The 25,067-nt window shown below is 36.7% G+C and overlaps 2 protein-coding genes across 5 annotated transcripts in view; both read left to right on the forward strand.

Annotated features, from left to right (window-relative positions):
* Window positions 1-9,000: 9,000 nt before the first annotated feature.
* sfrp2 (secreted frizzled-related protein 2) lies at window positions 9,001-12,819 on the forward strand. Its single transcript, XM_079897861.1, has 3 exons — window positions 9,001-9,576; window positions 9,717-9,797; window positions 10,859-12,819. Exons 1-3 carry the CDS (start codon window positions 9,081-9,083, stop codon window positions 11,164-11,166), a joined length of 885 nt encoding a protein of 294 aa, XP_079753987.1. The 5' UTR covers window positions 9,001-9,080; the 3' UTR covers window positions 11,167-12,819.
* A 2,118-nt stretch (window positions 12,820-14,937) lies between these two features.
* The window catches only part of arfip1 (ADP-ribosylation factor interacting protein 1 (arfaptin 1)), a 30,396-nt gene continuing 20,266 nt past the window's right edge, over window positions 14,938-25,067 (forward strand). For 2 of the 4 annotated variants that reach the window (XM_079852956.1, XM_079852957.1), the window contains exons 1-3: window positions 14,938-15,128; window positions 17,495-17,805; window positions 24,132-24,230. In XM_079852956.1, coding sequence (XP_079709082.1) covers window positions 17,497-17,805; window positions 24,132-24,230 — 408 coding nt within the window. In that variant the 5' untranslated portion in view covers window positions 14,938-15,128; window positions 17,495-17,496. The remainder of the gene's footprint in view (window positions 15,129-17,494; window positions 17,806-24,131; window positions 24,231-25,067) is intronic. The other 2 variants (XM_079852959.1, XM_079852958.1) reach the window with 2 other exon arrangements.

The raw sequence follows: 25,067 nt of genomic DNA on the forward strand, positions 1-25,067 counted from the left end.
ACAAAATTGTTTAGATAAAATATATACACAGGTACATTTAGGTACACAGTGTCACACAGGTACATCTAGGACTGTCCTTTTACTGTGTTTCACTGTAAATTATTAGATTATTAAACTTTTTAATTTAAAAAAACATGTGATCCAATGTTAAACCATTTAAAACCTTTCCACGGTACAGTATATGACAAGGTTTTATAGGATTTTTTTCTGTAAAAATTACAAACACTGTATGAACGGACATAAATTGAAAAATAGTATATGAACATTAACATAGATTAATAAATGTTGTAAAAAAGTTCATGTTTTTCTATTGGTGGTACTGTATGTGATTTAAACTTGTATACTGAAATCTCAGCTACTTTGAAGAGAAGCTAAATATATTAATCTGTGTATGTATCTGTGGGCCAAGAACAAACCGCATGGTATATACTATAATATAGCATGGTATATATATAATTGGTAGCACGGTATATAAGCACCTCTGAATTTCATACTTCACTAGCCAGTGAACAAGAACGCATGCACAGTTTGTGTTTGTTTGTTTTTCTCAATGTGGACCAGACTTTGACTTACAGATTTCATTTACGAAAGAAATGACTAGAACCTTGAGCAATAAAATTAATCTCATATAGGCCTGCTTTTGAAAAAAACACACACAAAAAACAGACACATTCACTCACACATGCAGACACACTTGCAGAAAGTCTTCCCACATTAGTCATTCAGTCTATACTGCCATTGGTTACATGCTGACTCAATTACCTCCCAGTTCTTTGTATGTGTTATTGAGGGGCATTTTTGAATTACAGCATGTAAGCACAATCTCTATGACTACATGGAACTTCAGTTACATTAATACGTTTGCAGTGTGATTGAATTCTTCAGCTCAAGCTGTGCAGAGCCGAGACTGACACTAACAAGCTTGTTAGGGCTGCAGCTTGTTTCTCTCTCTAAACTGCCCTTTTCCTTCCCAGCAGGGGAGACACAGTCCACATGAGTGCTAATGCCCTCTGCTGAATCTTTAGACCTCATCCACAGTTAATCCCCCACATTCCCTGAATGACAATTTAAAGTGTTCACAATAAGGAAAAGGAAATCTAGTTTCAAACACGTTCCACTTTGTTCGAAAAGTTATCTTTGTATGTATGTTGATTTCATATGGTTAAATGTAATGACTAAATATGTCAGGTAGTGTCAGAAGTATAATATTGGTAACACTTTATTTCACAATCCCAATATCCCATTCCACATGTACATGTAGAGTGGCACTAACCCTGAACCTACACAAAAACCTAATGTAGTTAATTATTACTGGGTACTTTTTTATATAGGCAAGCATGTACTGAAAGTACATGTAAGTACTGTACTGTAAAATAAAGTGCAACCAAAAAGCATCCTGAGCCTACGGTGATCATAGAACCATTGCCAACAGTGGTCTTTATGATCAACTTAGCTCACAATGCTTTTGAGAAATGCAGCCCTGATTTTTAATAGACATTGGCAGACAAAATTGTTAAAATACTTATCAGTGAGTATGTTTTTTCTCTGAAAAAAATATTAAAAGAGTAAACAATTTTCTTTTGTAATAATATAAATATGTCTCTTTTTTCATTATTTTAATGAGCCTTTTTTCTTCATTATGATATGGACATTTGTATCATCAACCTGACCATTTTGAATTTATGGCACATATTAAAATATCAGAATTTTACTTTTATTTAAATAAACATAATCATGGAAGTTAATAGAAGATCTCTAGTCATAGCATGTGTGAAATTTTGAATAAATTAATAGATCTGGGGCCGTATTCACAAAGAATTTTAAGGCTAAAAGTAGCTCCTAACTGGCGAATTTAGGAGCAACTCCTAAAAATAATGGGCGTGTCACTCGTAACTTTAGGACTCCTAATTTTTTTCACTAAGAGTAATTCACGAAGCATTTTAGCCCTAAAAGTAGCACCTAAGTCTGGGACAGCTTAAAAGAAGTCGAGAGGACTCCTAACTCACTAAGACCTATTCACAAACCGCTTTTTGTGGCATTTCACGTTGCGATGTTTTGAAATGCGTATATGCGGCGGCAACAGGAGCTTCCAATCGCGAGAGAACAATTTTGCATTGTAGGCATAACTAGGGATGCAATAACGCCACCAACAACAACCAAAACTAGGCTACTCATTGCATGTAAACTAATTGTTTCATTGTGAATCAAATTAAAATGTTCTTCTCTTTGCAAACGTAGGCAGAGGCATATAGTGACAGATTAATTCAGTAATGTTGCAAAGATATTGCATCAATCCATATGTTTCATTAGGCTACTAGGCTATTTGTTTTGCCTTACTCTTTATTCATGTAGGCTATTTATTCAGTTATTCATCATCTTCCGTCCTTCGCACTACTTGTGTAGCGCACGCATTCTCAGACCTGTCACCTGTCACTCATCATCGTAGGGGAGGTGTTTGGAATCATTCCCGCGTTACAATCATCAGCCAATCAAGGTGGTCACTTCAGTCAAGCTCGTGCATGAGTAATGACGTCATCCATAGCAACGAAGACTCACTCTTAGTTTAGGAGTTGTCATTTTTCTTTACTAAGAGTAGGTCTGAAAGGTGTTGTGAATAACTTTTAAGAGAAAACTCCTAGCTAAAATATTTTAGTGCGATTTAGGAGTACTCCTAGTGGTAAGATAAAATGCTTTGTGAATACGGCCCCTGGTCTTTAAAATAACAAGTTCCCCTTTTTGACGATCTCATTGAAGATATCACCGTACAACTTACTTTAGTTTTACAAAGTAGAAACATATTTATCTTACCGGAAATTTTGACTCTTTTACCACAAGCAACACCGAATATTAATTTCAAAGAAACAATTATGAGGAAAGATATGCAATTGTTACATTATGATTGCTGTGTGCCCTTTGGGAAACAAAATATTTACCCTATAATAACAACTGCTGGCAGCATTTACAGTTTGTATGAGCCAACATACTTTCCTGTTATTTGACCACCCTATTTGAAAAAGAAAAAGAACTTTAATGTCGAAGAAATAAATACGCTGAAGAACTGAACTTACACTAGAAGATGTTTAACTATCAAAGGCCCATTTGTTCTTGCCAGAAAGTACATCCATCCATTCTCCAAACCGATTTAGCCTCTGCAGGGTCACAGGCAGAGAAAGCATACGTTCTCTAATTATTTATGACAGTGGCCTGACATGTGAATCTTGATAAAAAAAAAAATTATTAGGGAAATAGTGATGTGTAATGCAGTTGGAAGTTGAGGAAAGAAAGAGAGAGAGACACATAGGTTAGAGAGGTACAGATGTAAGATGCTGAACTGCTGCAAGCTGGCTCTCATTTTCTCATGGGCACATTAATGAGAACCTGCTGTCAGCTATGAAGGCTGAAGGTGAAGGTTATATCTCAAAACTGGTCCGAAGACAGCTTTTAACCCTGCACTGACTCTTAGGAGAAACACAACTGACCAAAGACTATGCTAAATACATACAATTCATGCTACACATATAAAAATAAAATTTCATACATTTTTTTTACAAAATATGTATTTAAAAATATCACGTCAGATAGTTGCAACTGTGTTATAGCTTTAGCCATACTTTTTTATTAAAATGTATTCAATTATTTAATCTTTTTGCAAATTCCAATTGCAATACAGCATCTTATTTTCTACCTGGATTTCAAGTCTTTCCCCACATGCGTTTTAAAAAATGTTGCCAGCCACCACCAGCATTTTTGATAATTTCCACAAAACTTCCATGGCCCCCAGAATATTTTAGCCATGTTAGCCATATTGTATAAACTTATGAACTTCTCATATTGTGCCTTAATGATGACATATGACCGTGAGTGTGAAAAGGGTAAAGACCACAGCATCATTCACCAAAGAATATGAAATATGCACCTACCAAATGAAAGCCTTACAGCAACTCATAAATCAATTGATCACTTGAAAAGAAAAGAGAATGGATATTGTGATGGATTTTTTAATTAATCATAACTAAGATTTATTTTTCTTGCAGGAACAACATTCATATGCTTTTGAATCCTAAATGTTTCCAAACCCTTTTGGAGACGAACTAGCGACCTGATTACAAGCGCTAAACTTTAACTTCTACATCACTTAACATCACAGGTTACATTTTGAATTAGTTGTTAATTAGTAGTTAATTATCTCTGTTTGTTAAGCATACACTTTTAAATAGTTTAGGAAAGTTAATATGATACTTTTCTTGGCATTTCCTCTGCAGAACACAAAAGATATTTTGAACCAAACAATTTTGGTAACCATCAAGTTTCTTTGTATTGAACAACATACAAGTAACAACAACTAATATAAAATACCTCATACCTCAAAATATGCTAATGATGTTCTACAGAAGGAAGTCATATAGGTTTGGAACATCATAAGGGTGAATACTGTAAATTATGGCATCATTTTTGGGTGAACTATCCTTTTACACTTCAAGCCTTTTAAACCTTTTTCCCCAAAACATTTTCAAGCAAGTCTTTGTCAAACTAACATTCAAAGTTTGTCTTGACACTGTTTTTCTAGCAATTAGAATGAAAAAATAATTATATAATTTTTTTGAGAATTTCAATCAATTTTATTTTTTACTTATGTTCAAATTCCAATTGCAATACAGCATCTTATTTTTTTTTACCTGGATTTCAACTCTTTCCCCACCCACAAGCGTTTTTTAAAAAAAAAAAAAATTGCCAGCCACCACCAGCATTTTTGATAATTTTCACAAAACTTCCATGGCCCCCAGAATATTTTGTTGTATGAATATCTCAACCTGCAATACATCAAAAGAAAGAACAAAGCTTCTTCATTTAAACATAATAACCCGTTTTATTCAAGCTTCATGCATTCTTTTTTGGCAGCGGCTATTTGCACTAAGTGCAAATATTGATAGATGCTAAGTTTAAATAGCAATAGATTATATTTACAGTAAAGAAAAATAGCGTATTTTCATAGAGATAGATGCGATTTACCCTAAGTTTAAATAGCAATAGATTCTATTTACAATAAATTAAAATAGAGATAGATTCTATTTACTCTATGTAAAAAAATATTTTCTTATGGCAGTATTTTCTTTGCATTCAGTGTAAATAGTTGGATGCTATTTATAAATGAGGCAGATAGCCAACTATTTGTACCTCAGTGTAGTTGTACATTAAATGGCATGCAAGTGTAAATGATTATATTTAGGCTATTACAATTATGAAATGGATGCCACCTTATTGGGACAATAAAGCCCTCCCTACACCTACCCCTACCCCTAACCGATAAACACTTTATTATTAAACACACGTTAGACACTTTATTTACACTTTTTCAATATTTTCTTCATTTTTATTGAAAATAAATGCCTTTCCGGTCCGATATGTGATGGGAAAAGGGAGTAGAGCGAGTTCGGCAAAAGGCGGATTCGAACTCTGGTCGATTTGCGTCAAAAGATTCTACCATGCGCCTTACCCCTACACTATTGCAAAAAATAGTTTTATTTGGCCCAACTAGATATGGGCGGAGCTATTTGCACTAGTATAAATAGACTCTTTCAAAGAATACAACATGCATAAGCAATGCTTTTGTCACTTGTTGCTGCTCCCTTTTTGCCTGTGTTTTGATCCAGAGATTCTACCCTCTTTCAGAATATGCGCAATAGCGCCTCCCACCGTAAGTGAAAACACGGAAAAGAAGGACAATTCGAGTGGCAGCTCACTGCAGAGGCATTGTTGGAGCTCCCCCTATCTGGATGTAATATGGCGTAATAGGTGGAGTTATAGAAGGTCCATCCACACCCTAACCCTGCCCATAACGCTTTCCCCCCACCTATTAGATCCACAGAGGTGGAGCTGGACTAGCTCAACCCATGACGTCCAGAGAGGTGGTGGAGCTGGACGTCATTTGGCTCTGCAGTGAGCACCACTTGGAAAATTGGAAAATTTGGAAAGGGTCAAAAGGCATTATTAATTCAATTCTGAATGGCTCTAAGGTCAAAAGCACTGAGTAAATCTGATAAGAAACCATTTTTAAATCAAACTCAAGCTTCATTTCACCATGATTTTTGTAAACATTATGTAATTTGGGTGAAAGGGGATTTAATAAAACCAGCAACACTGATATTTTAATTTATTTAAACCAGTTTTTAAGCTGTCTGACACAAGGTTAAGTTAAAGCAGTTGGTGTTAGACTGTTCAACAGCTGAACAGTTGATGTTAAATCAGTTTAAGAACCGTTTCATTGATATATAAAAAAACATTGTCTGTAATGCTCATAAAATGCGACCCCGAATGATCCAAACTTAAGAAGACACCATCTGGTATCTAATCAATATTAGTAACCCCTCCACTCTGGCTAGACAGACAAATATTGACACTTACACACAACATAAGCACAACAAAAGGGCAAATGGAGGACACAGATCTCCTAGAGAGCAAAACTTGTCTTATCGTCATAGAGACCCAGGAATATCACTTTACAGCTAGAAACAAGCCTTTAAATGACTTCTTCCCAGCAGGATCCCAAAGAAGGGAAACCCCAGCAGCTAACCTGTATTTAATGGGGGCCTCTGAACCTATGACCTTTAGAAGCCTAAGGGGAATTTCTCCACAAGGACTTTAGGAGAAACTGTTACTCAGTTACTCAGTTACCTGGTGACAAGACAGATCTAAAAAATGTGTCTCAACAATGCTACATACTGTAACCTATAGTGTATTGTAAATGATCCACATAACACAGGTTGCCGTTAACAATAGTTTTTTTTTTTTTTTTTTTTTTTTTTTTAAAGCATAAACCAGAACAGAATGGCACAGCATATATTCGCCTTCGTCATTCTCCTCACAAATGCAAGACTTGAGGAAACCCTAAACATGGGTCTTAAAATGACATACAACCAGACCATTACAATACACTCTTAAAAATTATGTTTTTGTATTGGTATTTATATGGTTCCATGAAGAACCTTAAACATCCATGGATCCATTCCATTCAACAAAATGTTCTTTTTACACTCTTAAAAAGGATTCAAAAGGATTTTTGCAGAGATGGCATTTTGATTTTGATTTAATGATGGCCATTTTTCTTAGAGTGAAGAACATTTTAATAATCTAAAAATAACCTTTTTCCACTATAAAGAACCTTTGTCTTCACTTAACAAATTATGTGGTTCAGAATTGTCGCTGTCAACTCTAAGCTTCCTTTAACTCTAGAGGGACGAGGGGTGGGAGGCTGTCTTGAGATGAGAAAGGGTTTGTTTGTGTGACCCACTCAGTGGCTTAAAACTGGACCGTACAGAGTGATGAATGATGCAGGAACCAGATCTATTGCAGGAGTTCAGATTCCCTCAACAGCTCTCTTGCTCTTATTTTCTCCATCATTCTCATTCTTTCTCATTTTTACTTCACACACACACACGCACACACACACACACACACGCACACACACACACACACACACACACACACACACACACATATATATATATATATAGATGAAAAATGTTAGCCATATTGTATAAACTTATGAACTTCTCATATTGTGCCTTAATGATGACAGATGACCGTGAGTGTGAAAAGGGTAAAGACCACAGCATCATTCACCATATGAATTATGCACCTACCAAATGAAAGCCTTACACAGCAACTCATAAATCAATTGATCACTTGAAAAGAAAAGAGAATGGATATTTTGATGGATTTTTTAATTAATCATAACTAACATTTATTTTTCTTGCAGGAACAACATTCATATGCTTTTGAATCTTAAATGTTTCCAAACCCTTTGGTCGAAAACTCGTGACTGTGAGTGTATAAATAACAAATAGGGGACTTGTGATTAACAATGAAGTAAACAAGAAAACAGAGTTTGCTTCAACCAAATAACAGAAGCTAGAGTATAGGATTAGGGGACTCGGCCGACGTCGATGAGGAGACGCGCTATAAATATTATTGAACGGGGCCGTCAATTGTAGACGAGACCCAGGTAGTCTTAGGTCAGGTGCGAAAAAAGAAAAATCTACCACAATATCTTGCATATTTTCATATGAAATATTGTCATAGTAATATGACTGTGTAAGTGCTTTATCACCATCAAGTCATTTAAATAAGTCGATTCTGTCATGAAAATTCTGTCATTAATTACTCACCCTCATGTCGTTCCAAACCCGTAAGCAATTCGTTCATCTTCGGAACACAAATTTGGATTTAACCGCTCAATTCATATGGATTATTTTTACGATCTCTTCATAAACTTTTTGAGGCCTCAAAGTGGTAGTTGTGTAGCTGTCAATGAAGGGACGGAAAGCTCTCACATTCTCACATCTTCATTTGTTTTCTGAAGATGAGCGAAAGTCTTACGGGTTTGGAACAACATGAGGGTGAGTAATTAATGACAGAATTTTCATTTTTGGGTGAACTAACCCTTTAACAATCTGCATTCATTGCACTTGAGTGTATCTTGAAAATAAAGGCTCTTTATTAGCTTCAATGGTTCCATGAAAACTGTTCACCGAAAGGTTCTTTGGGGAACACAATGGCACCGCTGCAAAAACAAACAAACAAAAAAAAAACCTTTTTATAAGTGTTATTTCTTATGAAATAGAAGCAGGCTACAAAAAGATAAATAAGCCACTTGTATAATTTTGTTTTATATATCTGAAAAGTACATAAAAAGTAAAAATCTTAGGCCCTACTTCTAGTTTGAATAATCTTTTTGTAAGGTTTGGGTCCGTTTTGAACGTAGCCTACAGAGAACAGAAATAGCCTAACGTTTTTATAACACTCGTTAGCAAAGTTGGAACTTGCTTTTTTTAGTTGAGAGGAAACATTTTTCACAAATTCGAACGTTCGATGACCAAAAGCGATGTAGGTGTGCATCCTAACTAACTAGGTTGTGAAATCAAACCTAGGCTATATGCAGGAAACAGCGTAACAACCGTGGACATCTGAGCGCCTTCTCTCGCTCCGCCCAGACTTTCCTAAGATAACAGGTTGGCACAGAAGAGAATTCAGTTATCCATAACACCTCGTTAGACTTCTGTCTCCGCAAAACTGAAATAAAGATGCGCGCGTATTTGGCACTGCTGGTTACGCTTACCTTACCTGGATATTTGGATGCGCTTCATGGATTATACGCCTTCGATCAGCCAGAGCTCTTTCAGAAAAAGAGCAACTGCAAACCCATTCCTGCAAACCTGCTCCTGTGCCATGACATCGAGTACACGGACATGCGGCTGCCTAACCTCCTCGGACACGAAACCATGAACGAGGTTCTGCAGCAGGCATCTTCCTGGACCCCTCTGGTGCAAAAACAGTGCCATCCGGACACCAAGAAGTTTCTCTGCTCTCTGTTTGCTCCGGTGTGTCTGGATGATCTGGACGAGCCGATTCAGCCGTGCAGGTCACTGTGTGAGAACGTGAAGAGCGGCTGCGCTCCAGTGATGGCCGCTTTTGGGTTTCCTTGGCCGGACATGCTGGACTGCGATCGCTTCCCTCTGGATAATGACCTGTGCATACCACCCGCTGGTGCAGATGCTTTAGTGCCAGATACCAAGGAAGGTATGAAAGTATAATTCACTTTTTAGATGCATCTTCACCCTTTACCTTCATTGATATGGTGATCTCTCTCTCTCTCTCTCTCTCTCTCTCTCTCTCTCTCTCTCTCTCTCTCTCTCTCTCTCTCTTTTTCCCCCCACCAGTTCCAAAGGTGTGTGATGCCTGCAAAGAAAAGCCTGAGAATGACAATGAAATTGTGGACAGCCTGTGCAAAAATGACTTCGGTAAGGATACAGTATGTTTTATGTTTGCTTTAAGCATCTGAATTAGTGTAGAGTTATCTCTGTTTTACACTATTAAAAATAAAGGTTCCTTATTACCTAAATGGGTTATGCAGCCTAAAGCTATGAGCCATATTCACCCAAAAATGAAGATCATTTACTCACCCTCATGTCCAAACATGTATTACTTTCTTTCTTTTTTTTCTTCTGCAGAACACAAAATAAAATATTTTTTATAATATTTCAACTCATTTTTCCCATAAAATGAATGCAACTGGGGTCCAAAACAACACTTGATGTGACTTAATTGTATGGGGAAGAAAAAGAAAAAAACTGACCATGAGACATTTCTCAGAATTCCTTCTTTTGTGTTCCTCAAAAGAACAGAATGCATACAGGAGTAAATCATAACATAAATTTTCATTTTTGGGAGAACTAGCATGAAATATCCCTTTAAATTTCACAAGGGACTTTTGAAAACCATCTGGTGCTTTATAGAGTTCAAAAACTTAAAGAACCTTTGGAAAAAAAATCGAAACATTGAGAAAATCACCTTTAAAGTTGTCCATTTTTGTTCGTGATTTTGCTGCATCCACTCACAAAAATATTTTTTTATATACATATATTTATGGTTGGAAATTTACAATATATCTTCATGGAACATGATCTTTACTTAATATATAAGTGATTTTTGGCATAAAAGAAAAATCGATAATTTTGCCTCATACAATGTATTATTGGCTATTACCACAAATATACCTGTGCGACTTATGACTGGTTTTGTGGTCCAGGGTCACATATAGTTGCTGAAAAATCTGCTTAAACCAGCAAAGGCTGGTTTACTGTTCTTCACTGGCTTAAGATGCACTTTTAGGCATCTTAATACTCTTCAGCAGACTATGTGAAAATGAAAAAATGATCTACAAAGAATTACTGAGGAACGTTTATTTTTAAGTGTTCAGAAAAACCAAAAGGTTATATATATATATATACATAGTTTGCAATGAATTTAAACAGTTGTTTATATCCATTGTCCTCAACCTTCAATCATATTCACTCACTAGCTTTAAAGATCAAAGTCAAGGAGATCTCCTACATGAATGGCGACACAAAGATCATTCCAGAAACCAAGAGCAAGACTATCTACAAGCTAAATGGTGGCGTCACTGAGCGTGACCTCAGGAAGACAGTGCTTTGGCTGAAAGATGGTCTTAAGTGTGTGTGCGACGAAATGAATGACATCAACGCTGCTTATCTGGTGATGGGCCAGAAGATGGACGGTCATTTAGTCATCACATCACTGAAGCGCTGGCAGAAGGGTCAGCGGGAGTTTAAGAGAATTTCCCGCAGTATTCGCAAACTTCAGTGCTAGGATTGTCCACTGATCAGAGCACTCAAAGGATCTTGAAAATGAAGACCTGTTAGAGTCACACCATAGATAGATGCAAAAGTTCATTCAAAACCCTAATGTCTGCTTTCCCATTGCCATTTTGAGAACTGGCCATTCAGATCTCAGGATTGAGGGTAGTGGAGCTGTCGGATGTAACTGTCAAAAAGTACCTAGCATAGATTCAGCTCAGTTCTAACTTTTCATTTCTACTCATGACTTTTGTTCATTTACTTTACCTGTAATATTTACCATCCACAATACTCATGTGCAGAACAATTTCCAGAGAGATGTTTTATATCTTTAGTCTAAATTTTCAATGCTATTATTTTAAAATTGGCTTAGATTAATGAGATGCTGCATTATAAGGGCAAAAGTATGTGGAAACCCCCTTCTAATTAACGAGTTTGGCTATTCCATTAATTCCAGTGAAAACAAACTTTAAAGGGATAGTTCACCCAAAAACCCTCATGTCGTTCCAAATCCATGTTCATCTTTTGTGATTTTTGTTCATCTTCGAACCACAAATGAAGATATTTGTTCATGAAACCTGAGAGATTGCTGTCCTCCATTGAAAGTCTATTCAACCAAAATGCTGATGCTTTAAAAAATTGTAGAAGACATTGTAAGGTGGTCCCTATGAATCAAGTGGCATAATCCAAGTCGTCTGAAGAGGCATGATCGCTTTAAATGATGAACAGATTTAATTTGGGCTTTTATTCACATATAAAAGTTGATCAACGCACATGCATAGAACTCAACAAATATGCTAAACTCGCTTAACATTACTTGCTTGTCGCGTAAGAACAAACCTCGCTGGTTCTTGCAGGAAGCTTGAACGTGCTTCCGTGATACTTAATTGATTCTCGTTTATCAAGAAAGCATGTCTGAGCTTCCGTTTACTAGATTTGATTTGCTCTATGCATGTTGATCCCTGTTTTTATGTGATTAAAGCCTAAATGAAATCTGTTCATCATATAAAGCCATCATGTCTCGCCTATATGGATGTCTTTTTATGATGCCTTTATGAACATTTTGAAGCATCAAAGGTTTGGTTTAATAGACTTGAAATGGAGGGGCAGAAAAGAAGGGAAAGAAAAGTCTTGACAGAACGTTAATTTTTGGTTGAACTATCCCTGTAATGCTTCTCATTATAATGTCATTCCAGACAATTCTGTACTTCCAGCTTTGTTTAAGCAGTTTTGGCAGGGTCTTTTTTCTGTTTCTAAATGACAATACCCCTTTGCACAAAGCAATTTCCATATAGTATTGATTTATTGAGTTGGATGTGCAAGAATTTGACCAGTCAGCACAAAGTCTAGACATGAACCCTATTGAACATCTTTATGATAATCTTCGTTGCAACAAAGTTAAAATCCATAGAATGCCACTGTATGCCATTGCAATAATTGTCCTCACAGAAATGACTGGAATTACCAGACCCATTAATTAGAAAGGGTTTATCATATATTTTGTAAATATGTAGTTTATGTGAGATGTTAAAATGGTAGGTGTGAAGATTTTAAGGCCATAAGATGATAGAAGAAAAAAAAAAAGATGAAAGATGTTTCCCTCTATCAAACATGGTTAAGACACTATTTTTAGCATGGACTACATGGAATCTGCCAACAGTTAGTTTTCCTATGAGCACAATGAGATAGCTGGCTCTATTCTCAATGTTTCAAAATATCCCATGTGACGCTAGTCTCTGAAGCATAATCATACGTTAATGTGAATGTTTTCATTTCTCCCCAGACAGTTATGAGAAGGCCACAAATGCATCATTTCTTTAACCCAGTGTTTTTGTCTCCATACTTGAGCCTAAATACTGCACTGTTTCTATGTTATGCCTTTTGAATTTCAATCAGCAATTTTGTATACACAATATTGGTTTATTTCTTTTCTGTGTCAGTTATATTAATAATGTTGTACTGTATGGGTCTGTTTCTTGTTATGCTCACAAAGTTGTTTGCTGTTTTGTTTTGGCTTATGAATACCCAGTATTAGAGTAAAGTCACATGTTGGTAAAACCACAGAGATGTTTTTCTCTCGGTCTCAGTGCTCATTTAGAGCAATGTTGATTCAATTGTACTTTATGTACAGAAGTTGGTAAGTTAAATCATCTCATGGTAATGTCCAAACTTTTGTCATACTCTGTAAATATTCAGGTTTTTATGTTTGTACATATTTTCAACATCTGTAGCATTTTATTTGTTTGTCACAGTAGCAATATGTTGTCATTTCATTAGTGTTAAGTGCATTTATTAACACCCACCGTCATGTAATGTAATTTGATCATTGATGATTTGTATCATTTTTTTCTTCAGCCGTCACTCAATACAAAATAAGAGCAAATAAATTTAAGAAAAGAAAATCATACGTGGTGTTTATTCTTAAAGTTTTTTTTTGCCACCATCCTGATAAACAGACCTGTAACTTTAAAACAGACCTTCAGTTAGTTGCAGGTATTTGTGGTCTTTAGTGGCCCCTAGTGATGGCACTGAATTCAGAAATGCTTTATAAGTACTTTTCTTTTTTCTTACTGTTAAACTAGAGCTGTAAATGAACATGTTAAACATATTTAATTAATGGTAACTTTATTTTAAACTTAACTTAACAAGTTAACTTTTGACAGCCCTAAACATAACACTTTATTTTTTTTACCCTAATTTGAAAACCACTAGAGCAGAGATGCTCAAACTTTTTTTCCCCAAAACTAAATGTTGCATTATATCAAACTGCATATTAAAACTTATTTTAACAATAACTTTATCAATAGAATCACAATAAAATTCACTAATATTCAGTATATTTGCAGAAATGTAAAATGTTTGCTGAATAAAAAAAAAAAAAGGATAAATTAGAAATGAATATATGCTTAGATTTTTTTTTGGGGGGGGGGGGGGTCTGCCCTAGCATGTGGGCTGTTGTACACTACTAAAACATACATAGCCTACCATGCCACCTAGTGGCTAAAATTGTATGCGTACTTGCACTCAACATACTGTAGATATGCACTCTAAAAATAAATAGGCTAATTTGATAAGAAAATTGTTTCCGTTTACCAAGGTAGAGCAGATTTTACAAGACACCCATTATTTGGATTTCCATGCTACGTTTTGGAATGATCCATGCAGCGGGGCCGCTAAGGGATGAAAGTTAGGACGATTCTAAGGGCCCATGCACTTTTGGGGGCCCCAGAGATCGATTTTATTAATGGAATGGGTGCGGCAGGGGGCCTAACCTCATATTCTTTCATAGGGCCCAAAAATTGCTGGCGGCGCCCCTGGATCCACGAGGAGACCACAAAAATGTTGTATACTAGTCATCGGTTTAACCACCACAAAATTGTTTTGGACTAAATGTAAAGTCAGTATATTAAATGCATTTCTGAAGACAGCTGACATAAAATAAAATACAAATATTAGATGAAAATTATCTTAAGATTAAGTACTAAAATGATTCAAATACAAAAATAAATACAAATTAAAGCTACATATAAATATCAAAAACTAATAATAACAAAATTAAAACATTAATTAAAAACATTAAAAAAATTACATTTAAAAATATATAATACACATTTGCTCTTTTAAAATACGAATAAACAGTATAATAATAAAATCAAATCAAATGATAATAAATCAAATAATAAAATATGGATCTGATTTATATTTGAGTTGTTTCTGTGGTTACTGTACGATGTTTATTGTTTGGTCGGTGTTGGCATTGTTATTTTGACCGCTAGGAGACAGACATGCTCTGGTTCCAGTATATCTACTGACACACACGTCCTCTTCCGGGTGTGTTTGAAAAGACTTTCACTGAGCTGTGGAGGGACTCGCTGTGTATCGAATGATACACCTAGCAACTCAAAGTCAAGCCAAGATTATTTTTATGAAACGAGCTGTGCAACAGGAAAGAGAACAGTTGTAATCCGTGTGCAGGTGAGTGCTGTTGAACAGAGTCAACTGTTGCATCGGTGCTCATGAATGTATGATGGCTGGCATGATGGCTTCAGTGTGCAGGGTTGATCCTCTGCCTCCTCTTCCATGGGGGAAAAAGTAACTTAAGGAAATTCAGCATACCAAACTGTCGACTTGTTTTATATTCGGTTCTAATCATTTACGCCTTAGATGAGGAGGCGAAAAAACTGAATGTCAACTCTTCATATTCCTTATCATTCATATGTTCATGATTAATGAAGGACGCATCGTTGATTTAAAAGCGGTATAGAGAGTAAAAGGGCATGTTTATTGCGTTTTGTAACACGTAACTCGACTGAAGTGCTCCAGGCAAAGGAAGTAACTCAATAGCAACTTTGTGACGTGCGGGTGCAACAGTGAGAGATTGAATTCCAGGAAGGAATAAGACAATGCCATTAATTAAGCAACAAAACTTGTGTTCATAAAGAGGATGCTTTTAAATATACACCTTGTTTTGTTTTTGATTGTTAGTGTTGTGCGGCATTAACATGTTGCTTAACATTGGAAAGTAGAAAATCGTTTACGTGTCCACGACGCGAAATAACGAATCCTACTATGGCAAAGGAATTGTTCATGAATATTAATAACGTCATGTGACTTGACGGTCCAATGAAGAGTTCAAACTAGCGTGACCTAAGTGAGATCTTCCAGTGTGAGGCCTTCGCCGTAATAGGTTTCTTAATTTCTTGTCCAGGTTTTTTTTTTTTTTTTTTTTTTTTTTTTTTTTTTTTGAAGGAACAGTGGGCTTCTTCCTACAATTGTCTGTGGCCTACTTTTACCCTTCTTCTATTAAAACTAAATAGATGCTTAAAAATTCTAAATATTTTATTTCAAACTCGGAATGAGTAAATTACACTTGTACAATTTTCTTGAACACGGTATGAAAATTAACCATGGTTTTATTATAGTAAAAGTGTAGTAACCATGTGTTTGGGCAAATTGATTACCATTTGTATAACCAGTTTTACCACAAAAACCATGGTTAAACTTGGTTAATGTAGCAAAACCATGATTACCATGGTTTAACTATAGTAAGTTTTTTTTTTTTGGTATTTGTAGTAAAATCATGGTTAATATATGTTTGAATGGTTAACCAATCTTCAAAACTAGGACAGATTTGCATGGCAAGCAATACAAATACAATTGAGATTACTGTAAATGACACTGGTGAGGCAGCATGATCATAGTATGAGGTTGCTTTTGGTATTGAATATAATTTTTATATTGTTTACTGGATATGAAAATATCTAGACAAGACATTAATAATTAAAGAACATTTGAGCCTTCCTTTGTAGAAAACATCACAATGTGTAACTGGAGCTTCATTATACAAACTTTTTACCCTATTTTCTAGGTTAACTCAACTCTTACTGATATGTGCATCATGGGAGATTCTCTGTGTGCACACTGCACAGACATGGATATATAAATTTCAATATTCATTCAGATGCATAGCTTATCATAAAAGAGTTTGGCTAATTCTTCAGCCATCTATTGTGAGTTTAGTCTAATTTATAATTTAACTCTTCCCTTATTAAAGTTAATATTTTGGATGTGAGTAGTGTAGATGGTGGATCTTAGTCACTAGTCACTGCTGTACAAAGTGCTGCAAATGTATAAAATGTCTTTTTAGGCCTGAATTTGCATTTCTTTGTGTAGTTTATAGACCTTATGTGCCAGAGAAACGAGGGCGCCGCCATCTTTAGAATATTGTCTTTGAACTTCCGTTTTTGCAGTCGCTCTGTATATTTCTATGGCATTGCTGTCCAGGAGTAATTAGCTTTTGAAGTGGATATAATTAATGTAAAGTTAACGAAAGTTATCATGAGGATTGTAATGTTTAAAGCAGATGTCTCAACAAATGTCAGTAGACCGGGAAGATTTTAAAACAAGCCGTTCATTCATAAATACTTAAGATCACTGTGAAAATACAGACCGGAAGTCAAAAGACAATGAGCGCAGCGCTGAAAAGGGGCGGGGCTACATAAGGTCTATAAGAAGGACTGTATTTGGCTTTCTGTCAAAAACATTATCTAAAAGCCAATTGAAACTAACATTCGACAGAAAGGTGGCGCATACACTGTATTTCGATTTACTAACCCATCTTTTGCCAGGTCTGAATTTCAGCCATCAACATTGGTTCTTGGTCATTGACCTGTAATAATTACAGGTGGTTTGTACTTAAAGTGGATGTTTGTTCCGTAATGTATAATGGCAGATCCCCTTCCTGAAACATCAGCCTCTGTGGAATTCTAACATTTTCTTGAATTCAGCTCAACAAGGGAAAAAAAACTTGGTCAGTTGCTCATATGTATGTTTACTTTCAGGAATGTCAGAAGCTAGTTTTGACTCGGAGAAGAATGCTTCACAGGATAATCAATTGGACCCTAAAGAACAGGGCCTCCAAAATACTGCAGAATCTCTGAGCCAATCAGAGGCCAGAAAAAACAGCCTGGATGAAACACACATGACTGAAATTGACATCAGTGAGAACAAGGAAGTTGGAAACCACAATAATACTCTTAGTAAGGATGGTGATGAAGATGAGGATTCTCAGGCCCACAGTAAAACTAGTGGAATCATTGAGGATAATCGTGATTCTGAAACGAGCAGTGTGGCGACAGAAGCTGAAGTGAAGGTGACTAATGACATTGTGAGACCTGTAGCTTGGCTTATGCTTAACCTCGCTCATACATGTTGCTATGTTTCAGGCATGAGTGGGAAATATAAATATTATTTGAATCAGCCAAATTGTCTGTGATTTTAAAATAACTGGACTTTTGCCTGAATGTTACAGCATTATGAAGCATCTTTCTCTTGTTCTATTTCTTTGCGAGGTGTCCTTTATTCCTTTATATGGGTGATGGTGCTTTTTTTTTAATTTTTAAATTTTTTAAATATATTCCTATTGCCTATTCTGGTAAATTTTGTTTGGTCGTTGCTGTTATTATTGCATTTATTTAATGTACTATTTCATGCTCTTTAGTTTAAAGACTTGTCATTGCCATGCATTGTGGTGATGTGATGCACTTTACACACTTTTTGAAAAATCAAATTCACCTGTGCATAAAATCATGCACTTTATTTCAACCAATGTTTATATTTATATATGTCCAGTGTCAGTGAAACAATCTGCTAGTTCATTCCTCTAAATGTAACCATAATAAATTTACAGTGGAAACCTAGCAGAGAGGTGGCATCAATACGGATCTTCTGAAATAGTACAGCATCTCCGGTTCCAAAAAGAAGCAAATAAAAATAAGTTTGAACCAGTAAGTTGCTTATGCAAATTGCAAAGTGATCATTAATCATTCAACAGCATATAAATCAAAACTGTCTAACGTTAAAGTGTAAATTTGCCTATTTTCAATCCGCTTTGTATTGTTTCAGTGTCGGTACTGGTAGTATATGTAAATGAAGAATGTTCTCCGTGTTACCTGGACCGAGAAATTCATGTTTATTTGTCAGTAAAAGTCCGCTGGATGATGCAAAACGCTCCCAGGCTTTCGTGAAAACTACAGATTATTCTTCCGCATATTTGTATCCCCGCCCATGGACAGTTCGATTTACAGAGGGTTATTAACAGAACAGTTATTATCGTACTTAGTCTAGTCTTTAGACGGCATTATGGTAAAAATTAAACATTATGGCAACAGCTTTCTTACTTGTATATGACTGTGTTTTGCTATGGAGGTTTGGCGGAACTGACAGAACAGCAGTTTCTTTCATTTTTGTCCCCTCTGTTTGGCCTAAAACATTGTGTTCATGGGCATCCAGTTTGAAATGTTGACTACAAACACTAAGGTTTTTCAGATTTTCCGGTGCATTGTTCTCTCCGTATTTATGATTTTTTGCAGCCTTTAGCCACAGCCTACAACATGCTGGATCCTTCATTGGAAACCAAAAGTAACTTGTTTTTTTAGTTTTTGTTTTTTGTGCATTTTTGCACCCAGGAACAATACAAGTCAACACCATTGTGACTAAAAGTTTTCTAAGAAGTATTTCCTATTAAAGCTAGGCGGTATTTGACTATAGGCGTATCCATAGCAGACTGGTGCAAATGGCCTTGGACGGCAACAAGCCCAGTGCACTATGGGTGCTTTTCTAACAAACTGACAGCAGGACACATATTACTCAAGATGTGATTTTTCCATATTAAGTATGACCCACATGAATTGGGTAAATCTGAGGGGGAACAAAATGGGGATGGGGGGGGGGGGTGCTGGTTACTGTATGATGATTGAAATCATGAAATGGCCTTAAACAATTACAAAATAATCTGCAAAATGTTATGTTTTTTAATACATTTATTTCATGCAAGGATTGCTTCTGACAGCACTGCACAAGTTCACGGCGCCATCTGCGGGACACCCTTAGCATGTTGGCCAGGATTTAAAGCACTAAATGCGAGTAAAAATCGCAGTTGAAACTGTGCTACTGCCCAGTTGCCCTTAAACTTTAACTTTATTATGAATTTTGACAGTGCATGGTTGTGAGAATGATATGGTTTAGTGCGATCATCATATCATAACGGTTTGATGTAATTATTTAAATAAATAGTCTTACTTGTTGCACTGTTCATTTTCAGTTTCTGAAAACGCTACTCTGCAAGTGTTGTTGCTTATAAAATGCCTAGTCGTGGCCTAATGGCTATAGAGTCAGACTGGTAACCTGAAGGTTGTAAGTTCAATTATCAATACCTGCAGGAAATGACTGAGGTGCCCTTGAGCAAGGCACTGTTGGAAACTTTTTCTTCGTCAAAGCAGAGACCAGGAGACGTTGGGATATCTTTCAAGCAGAAGTTTATTGAGGACTTAGCTGTGCGTTGCTGCAGTTCGTCCCAACAGTCTAATCTAAGGAACGTTGCCTTGCAATTTTATATACATTTAGGGGGAGGGATTTACATTGTGGTTGAACAAAGCATGTAAATGAAGTATACAGGTTGAGGAACCCGCCCTAGACTCCAGAGTGTTACCAGTCCTTATCCAATCAGCATAAATATTCAAACGCATATATGCTAATCCAATCAGCCTAACTATTCAACGACTGGGGCTGGGGCTCGAGCTCCAAAAGCCATTAAAGACAAAAGGTTAGAGTCTGACTCATTTAACTTAGAATAGAAAAAAAAAACAGGTCTGGCAGGAATCTCTTGCTGGAAACTCAATAATCATCATTTATACATCAAATGCTACTACTAAACTTTTATTCAATTTATATACTATTGTAGTGGAACCTAAATTAAACATTTAATAAATTTGTAATACAACAGCACGTAATCCCCAATCGCTCCCTGGGCGCCACAGCAAAAATGGCTGGCCACTGCTCTGGGTGTGTGTGTCCACGGTTTACTGTGTGTGTGTGTGTGTGTGTGTGTGTGTGTGTGTGTGTTCACTACTCACTGCTCCTAATGTACTAACCTAACTTAACTTGGATTGGTTAAACGCAGAGGACAAATTCCGAGGATGGGTTACTCGGCCTTCACGTCATGTCAGTTTTTTTGTCTTTTGTCAGCTAGTCACATGCCTGATTACTGCACTTTATCTGTCAGCATGATTGAAATAGTTATTCAGCCTGTCCTGATAAGGAAATGTTAACTGACTCATTCTGATAACTGAAGGGTTTGCTTAAGAAACCTATCTTTCGTTTTATTCAAGCATTTATTAGACCTATGTCGCTTTCATGAAGAGATCATGATAACAGCTCTGTCTTTAGAATGTCTGATCAGATTGCTGTTGTTTCTGTAGCTCTCTTTGTTAATGTCTCTAAGCAACTGAACTCTAGGGGACTCTTCTGCTGGGCTTGACCGAGGCACTGTTCATCAATGCTGCTTTAATCATCAAATCTGGTGACAAACTGCAGTGTTTGGAAATAAGGGCTTTTAAAATAGTGACTGCAAAAGACAATCCAGATTTGAATCGCTTGTAGAGTTGTTTAAAGAAACCAGTGAGAACCACAGTTGTCATTTGATTCATCTGAGAGAGTTTAGAGTCACTGTCCTTCTGGCATGATGGCATCAGGTGGCTTTGAAAGATTCATGCGCTGTTATTGGACACTGTGTGCTGTTTTCACTGGCCAGACAAACAAACGATCGTTCTTTAAGATTCAAATCACTGAGCCTTTCCGCATAACGCAAACCGTAATAGCCTTTTTTGTAGTTACACATTAAACCACATGCAAGGACACTTTAACAATAATGGCATATTTAATTGCTTAAAGCCATAAATTGCAAAACAAAATAGTGACAGCAAGCTGTATTTTGCATTCGTAATTTGCTTTCATTTGCACATGTAACTGCAGTTTAGCAGTTGACTGTATTTTATGACAATCAATGATCTAGCTGATGTGGGCTTTTAGGGAGGAAAGAAAGTGCACTGATCAATCGGAGCACCCTTAGGCCTAGTTTACACGTGGTATTAAGATGCGTTTTGCTCGATCGGCTCACAAGTGGATTAGTTAGTTTTATTTAGAGTTTGACAAGGTAGAATATTGTAGAACAAAACCCTGCAATGTATCAAACATAACACATACTCAAGACAACCTTATCTACCTAGTTTAAAAGAAATTGAAAACAACAACAACAAAATAATAACAGGTGGGGCCAAACAGATACACAGAAAAACCTGAAATACACCAGGCGTCATACATTCAAACCTGTAAGTTAGTTATAAAACAATTTAAGAGCACGTGGAATAAAAGAAAGTTCATGTCTTTTTGTTTTACTCCTGGGCCCAACAAATTCCCTGCGCTGTTGTAGTAGGTAAGTAGGTGATGACGCTAAATATAGGTGTAAACAGGGTTTAAACTGTTGTGAGCTTGTCTACTTTCGACCACTTCCAGAGGTAGTCGAAAATGCGTTAGGATGGATTGCTTTCGTATTGTAAATGCTCATGTGGTCAAATGTGTTTGACCCACCGCGTTCAGCGTGGGCTATCAGAGCAGAAATAAAAGCTGCTGCTCTGTGTTTTTTTTTCATCATCTCCGGGCATGTTCATATGTAAAATGCGCAAGCTTATTTTGTCAATTAGATAGAAAGATCTGAAAAAAACACATTCATTTACGAGCCCATAGACCCTCTCCTTGAAGAAATCAGGACAGAAGTGGTTGAAAGTGGACAAAAGAGACGTATTAAAACACCAGGTGTAAACGGGTTTGTGTCTCCCTCATCTACTTGTGATTCAATCGACCAAAACTCCTCTTAATAGCAGGTGTAAACAGGGCCTTAGTCTCCACTCTCACTCCTGCATCGTGTCCAGGGTCATTTGTCGGATCGGGTATGGTCGCTATAGCTCATGTGTACCTGGATTGAGTGATCAGATTTTTGTGCGTTTCAAATGTGTCTTCTCATGTCTTTTTCAGTAAAAGTGCATGAAGTGACCAAGTGTCCTTAGAAGCTCTTCTGTCTATCGTGTGTCATGTAAAAACAGCCTGTGGACTTACTGTAATGCAGTGAACTTCAGCTTTTATCAGAGCATTTAAAGACTGTCCACAAAGCTCATCAGCAATCTTCTTAGCCACTTGGCACAACTTTCTAATGCAATGTCACTTAGGCTTTATCTTGTTAGTGAGTTTTCGCCTGCTATCTCTCTCACTTTCTCTCATCATTGTACAGAGTTCAGTCAGGTTAGATTTTATTTAGGCTATTTATTTATTTATTTATTTGGTAAAACTTTACAATAAGGTTCCATTTATTAACATTAGTTAACTACATTAGTAGTTGATGTTCATTTCAACATTTACTAATACATTACTAAAAACAAAAGTTTTGACAGTTAATATTATTTAATGGACCTGAGGCAACATGAACTAACAATGAACAGTTTTATTTTTATTAAATAACATTAACAAAGATTAATACTGTAACATGTATTGCCCATTGTTACTTAATGTTAGTTGATGCATTAACCAATGTTAACTAATGTAACCTTATTAGTGTTACCATTTATTTATGTATTTTCTTCCCTTACAATGAGTCCAAAGTTGTTGTTTTTCCCCTAAAGAAGTAAAGAAAATAAATTGTCCCTCACTTGCAGTCCCTCAAACTGAAAACAATGATCACCAGATGGCAGTGTAGTTAGACTTAGCTATTCTGCCTGTACCTGATGAATAAATGAATGAAGGAAGGAATCAAGCATTTATATAGTGCTATACTATGTACTACTGTACACCCAGATGTGCTTTACAATCAATGTCAGGGTTCTCTTCTCAACCACCACCAGTGTGTAGCATCCACTTGGATGACGTGACGGCAGCCACAGAACAACGGCGCCAGGGCGCTCACCGCACACCAGCTATAGGTGGAGAGGAGATAAAGTGATCAAGCCAATTCAAAGGATGGGGATTATTAGGAGCCCATGATTGATCAGGGCCAATGGAGGGAATTTGGCCTGGACATCGGGGTTACACCCCTACTCTTTACGAGAAGTGCCATGGGATTTTTAATGACCACAGACAGAGTCAAGAGTTTTAACATCTCATCCGAAGAACGGCGCTAGTTACAGTATAGTTTCCCCGTCACTATAGTGGTGCATTAGGACCCATACAGACCACTGGTTGAGCACCCTCTGCTGGCCTCACTAACACCTCTTCCAACAGCAACCTAGTTTTCCCAGGAGGTCTCCCATCCAGGTACTGACCAGGCTCAAACCTGCTTGGCTTCAGTGGGCAACCAGTCTTGGGCTACAGGGTGATATGTCTGTGATTAGTTTCTTATTCACTAATAGTTATGTTTCCCTGTTGTTGTTAAATAGTTATTCCAAAGCAGCAGTTGACCTGATCCATTTTGTTATTTATAGCTGTATTTTCTTTGCTTATGGTGGTGCGGTTATAACTTCTCAAGCCCCGACAAGCCCCTGTGCAAAGCTTTTCTGGTGGTGGAAGCGCTCTGCATCTGAACTCTCAGCATAACTGCTTCAATGTTGTTTTTTATGCCCTAGTAATTGTGTGTCTGTGTAATGTGTATTGAAGGTGGCTATGGCAGAGGAGGCCCACAGAAGCCCAGCTGCGCAAATCTCAGTCACCAGAAACGGAGAAGCAGACAAAAGTCACGAGGAAGTGTTTCAGAGGGTAAGACATGCTGCATAGAGCAAGACCAATTTTTTTCAACTAACAATGGTGCCATTTGAACACAGAATATTTGGAGATGAATGTTTCCAAGGTACTATGTAATGATGACACTTAATGAAAATGACTTAAGTTGTCTCATGACTGTACTTATGTTCCTAATTATTGGAAAGGATGAACAGACTATTATATTATTACTTATAGATCAGCAGTAATAATAAATTAATATGTATATATACAATAAACAATAACAAATGTTTCAAGTGGTTTCCCCAAATTGAACTGAAAAATGCAACTTTTAATGATTCTGCAGTCTCAAAATTATTCAACCCCCTGAATAGAATCCCTCAAATCAGCACAAATCTGCAAAACAGGTCTTGTCTAAAGCACACCTGATGCAACTAATCAAGTGCTTCATTAGTTGCACCAGGTTTGCTTGAGCTAGAACACATGAAATATAAGGAACAAGATACTAAAAGATAACTGTCCCAGGTGGTTGCTGGCAGACAGATGAGGAAGACGTGATATCCAATTCAAAGGTTTATTTAACTAGAGAACAACGGACAGGTGAACAGAGAGCAACACACACTTAACATTGACGACACTGGACACTGAACTCAAGCAGAACTGAACATATATATAGGTGTTAATGATGGTGATTGATGAGTTCACAGTTGAACGTAATTAGTGTCGTGACAACAAATGAGTGACGAAGGCAGGTGATGACATAACATAACGAGTCCAAGTGGTGTGAGAGTGTGACAGAACCGTGGTGACGAGGCAAAGAGGATGAGGAGATGGCAAAGGCTTGGCAAAATAGACAGCAGGCACAGTAGGAAG

The sequence above is a fragment of the Squalius cephalus genome (genome assembly GCF_949319135.1).
Source record: "Squalius cephalus genome assembly, chromosome: 2".
NCBI classification, from domain to species: Eukaryota; Metazoa; Chordata; class Actinopteri; order Cypriniformes; family Leuciscidae; genus Squalius; species Squalius cephalus.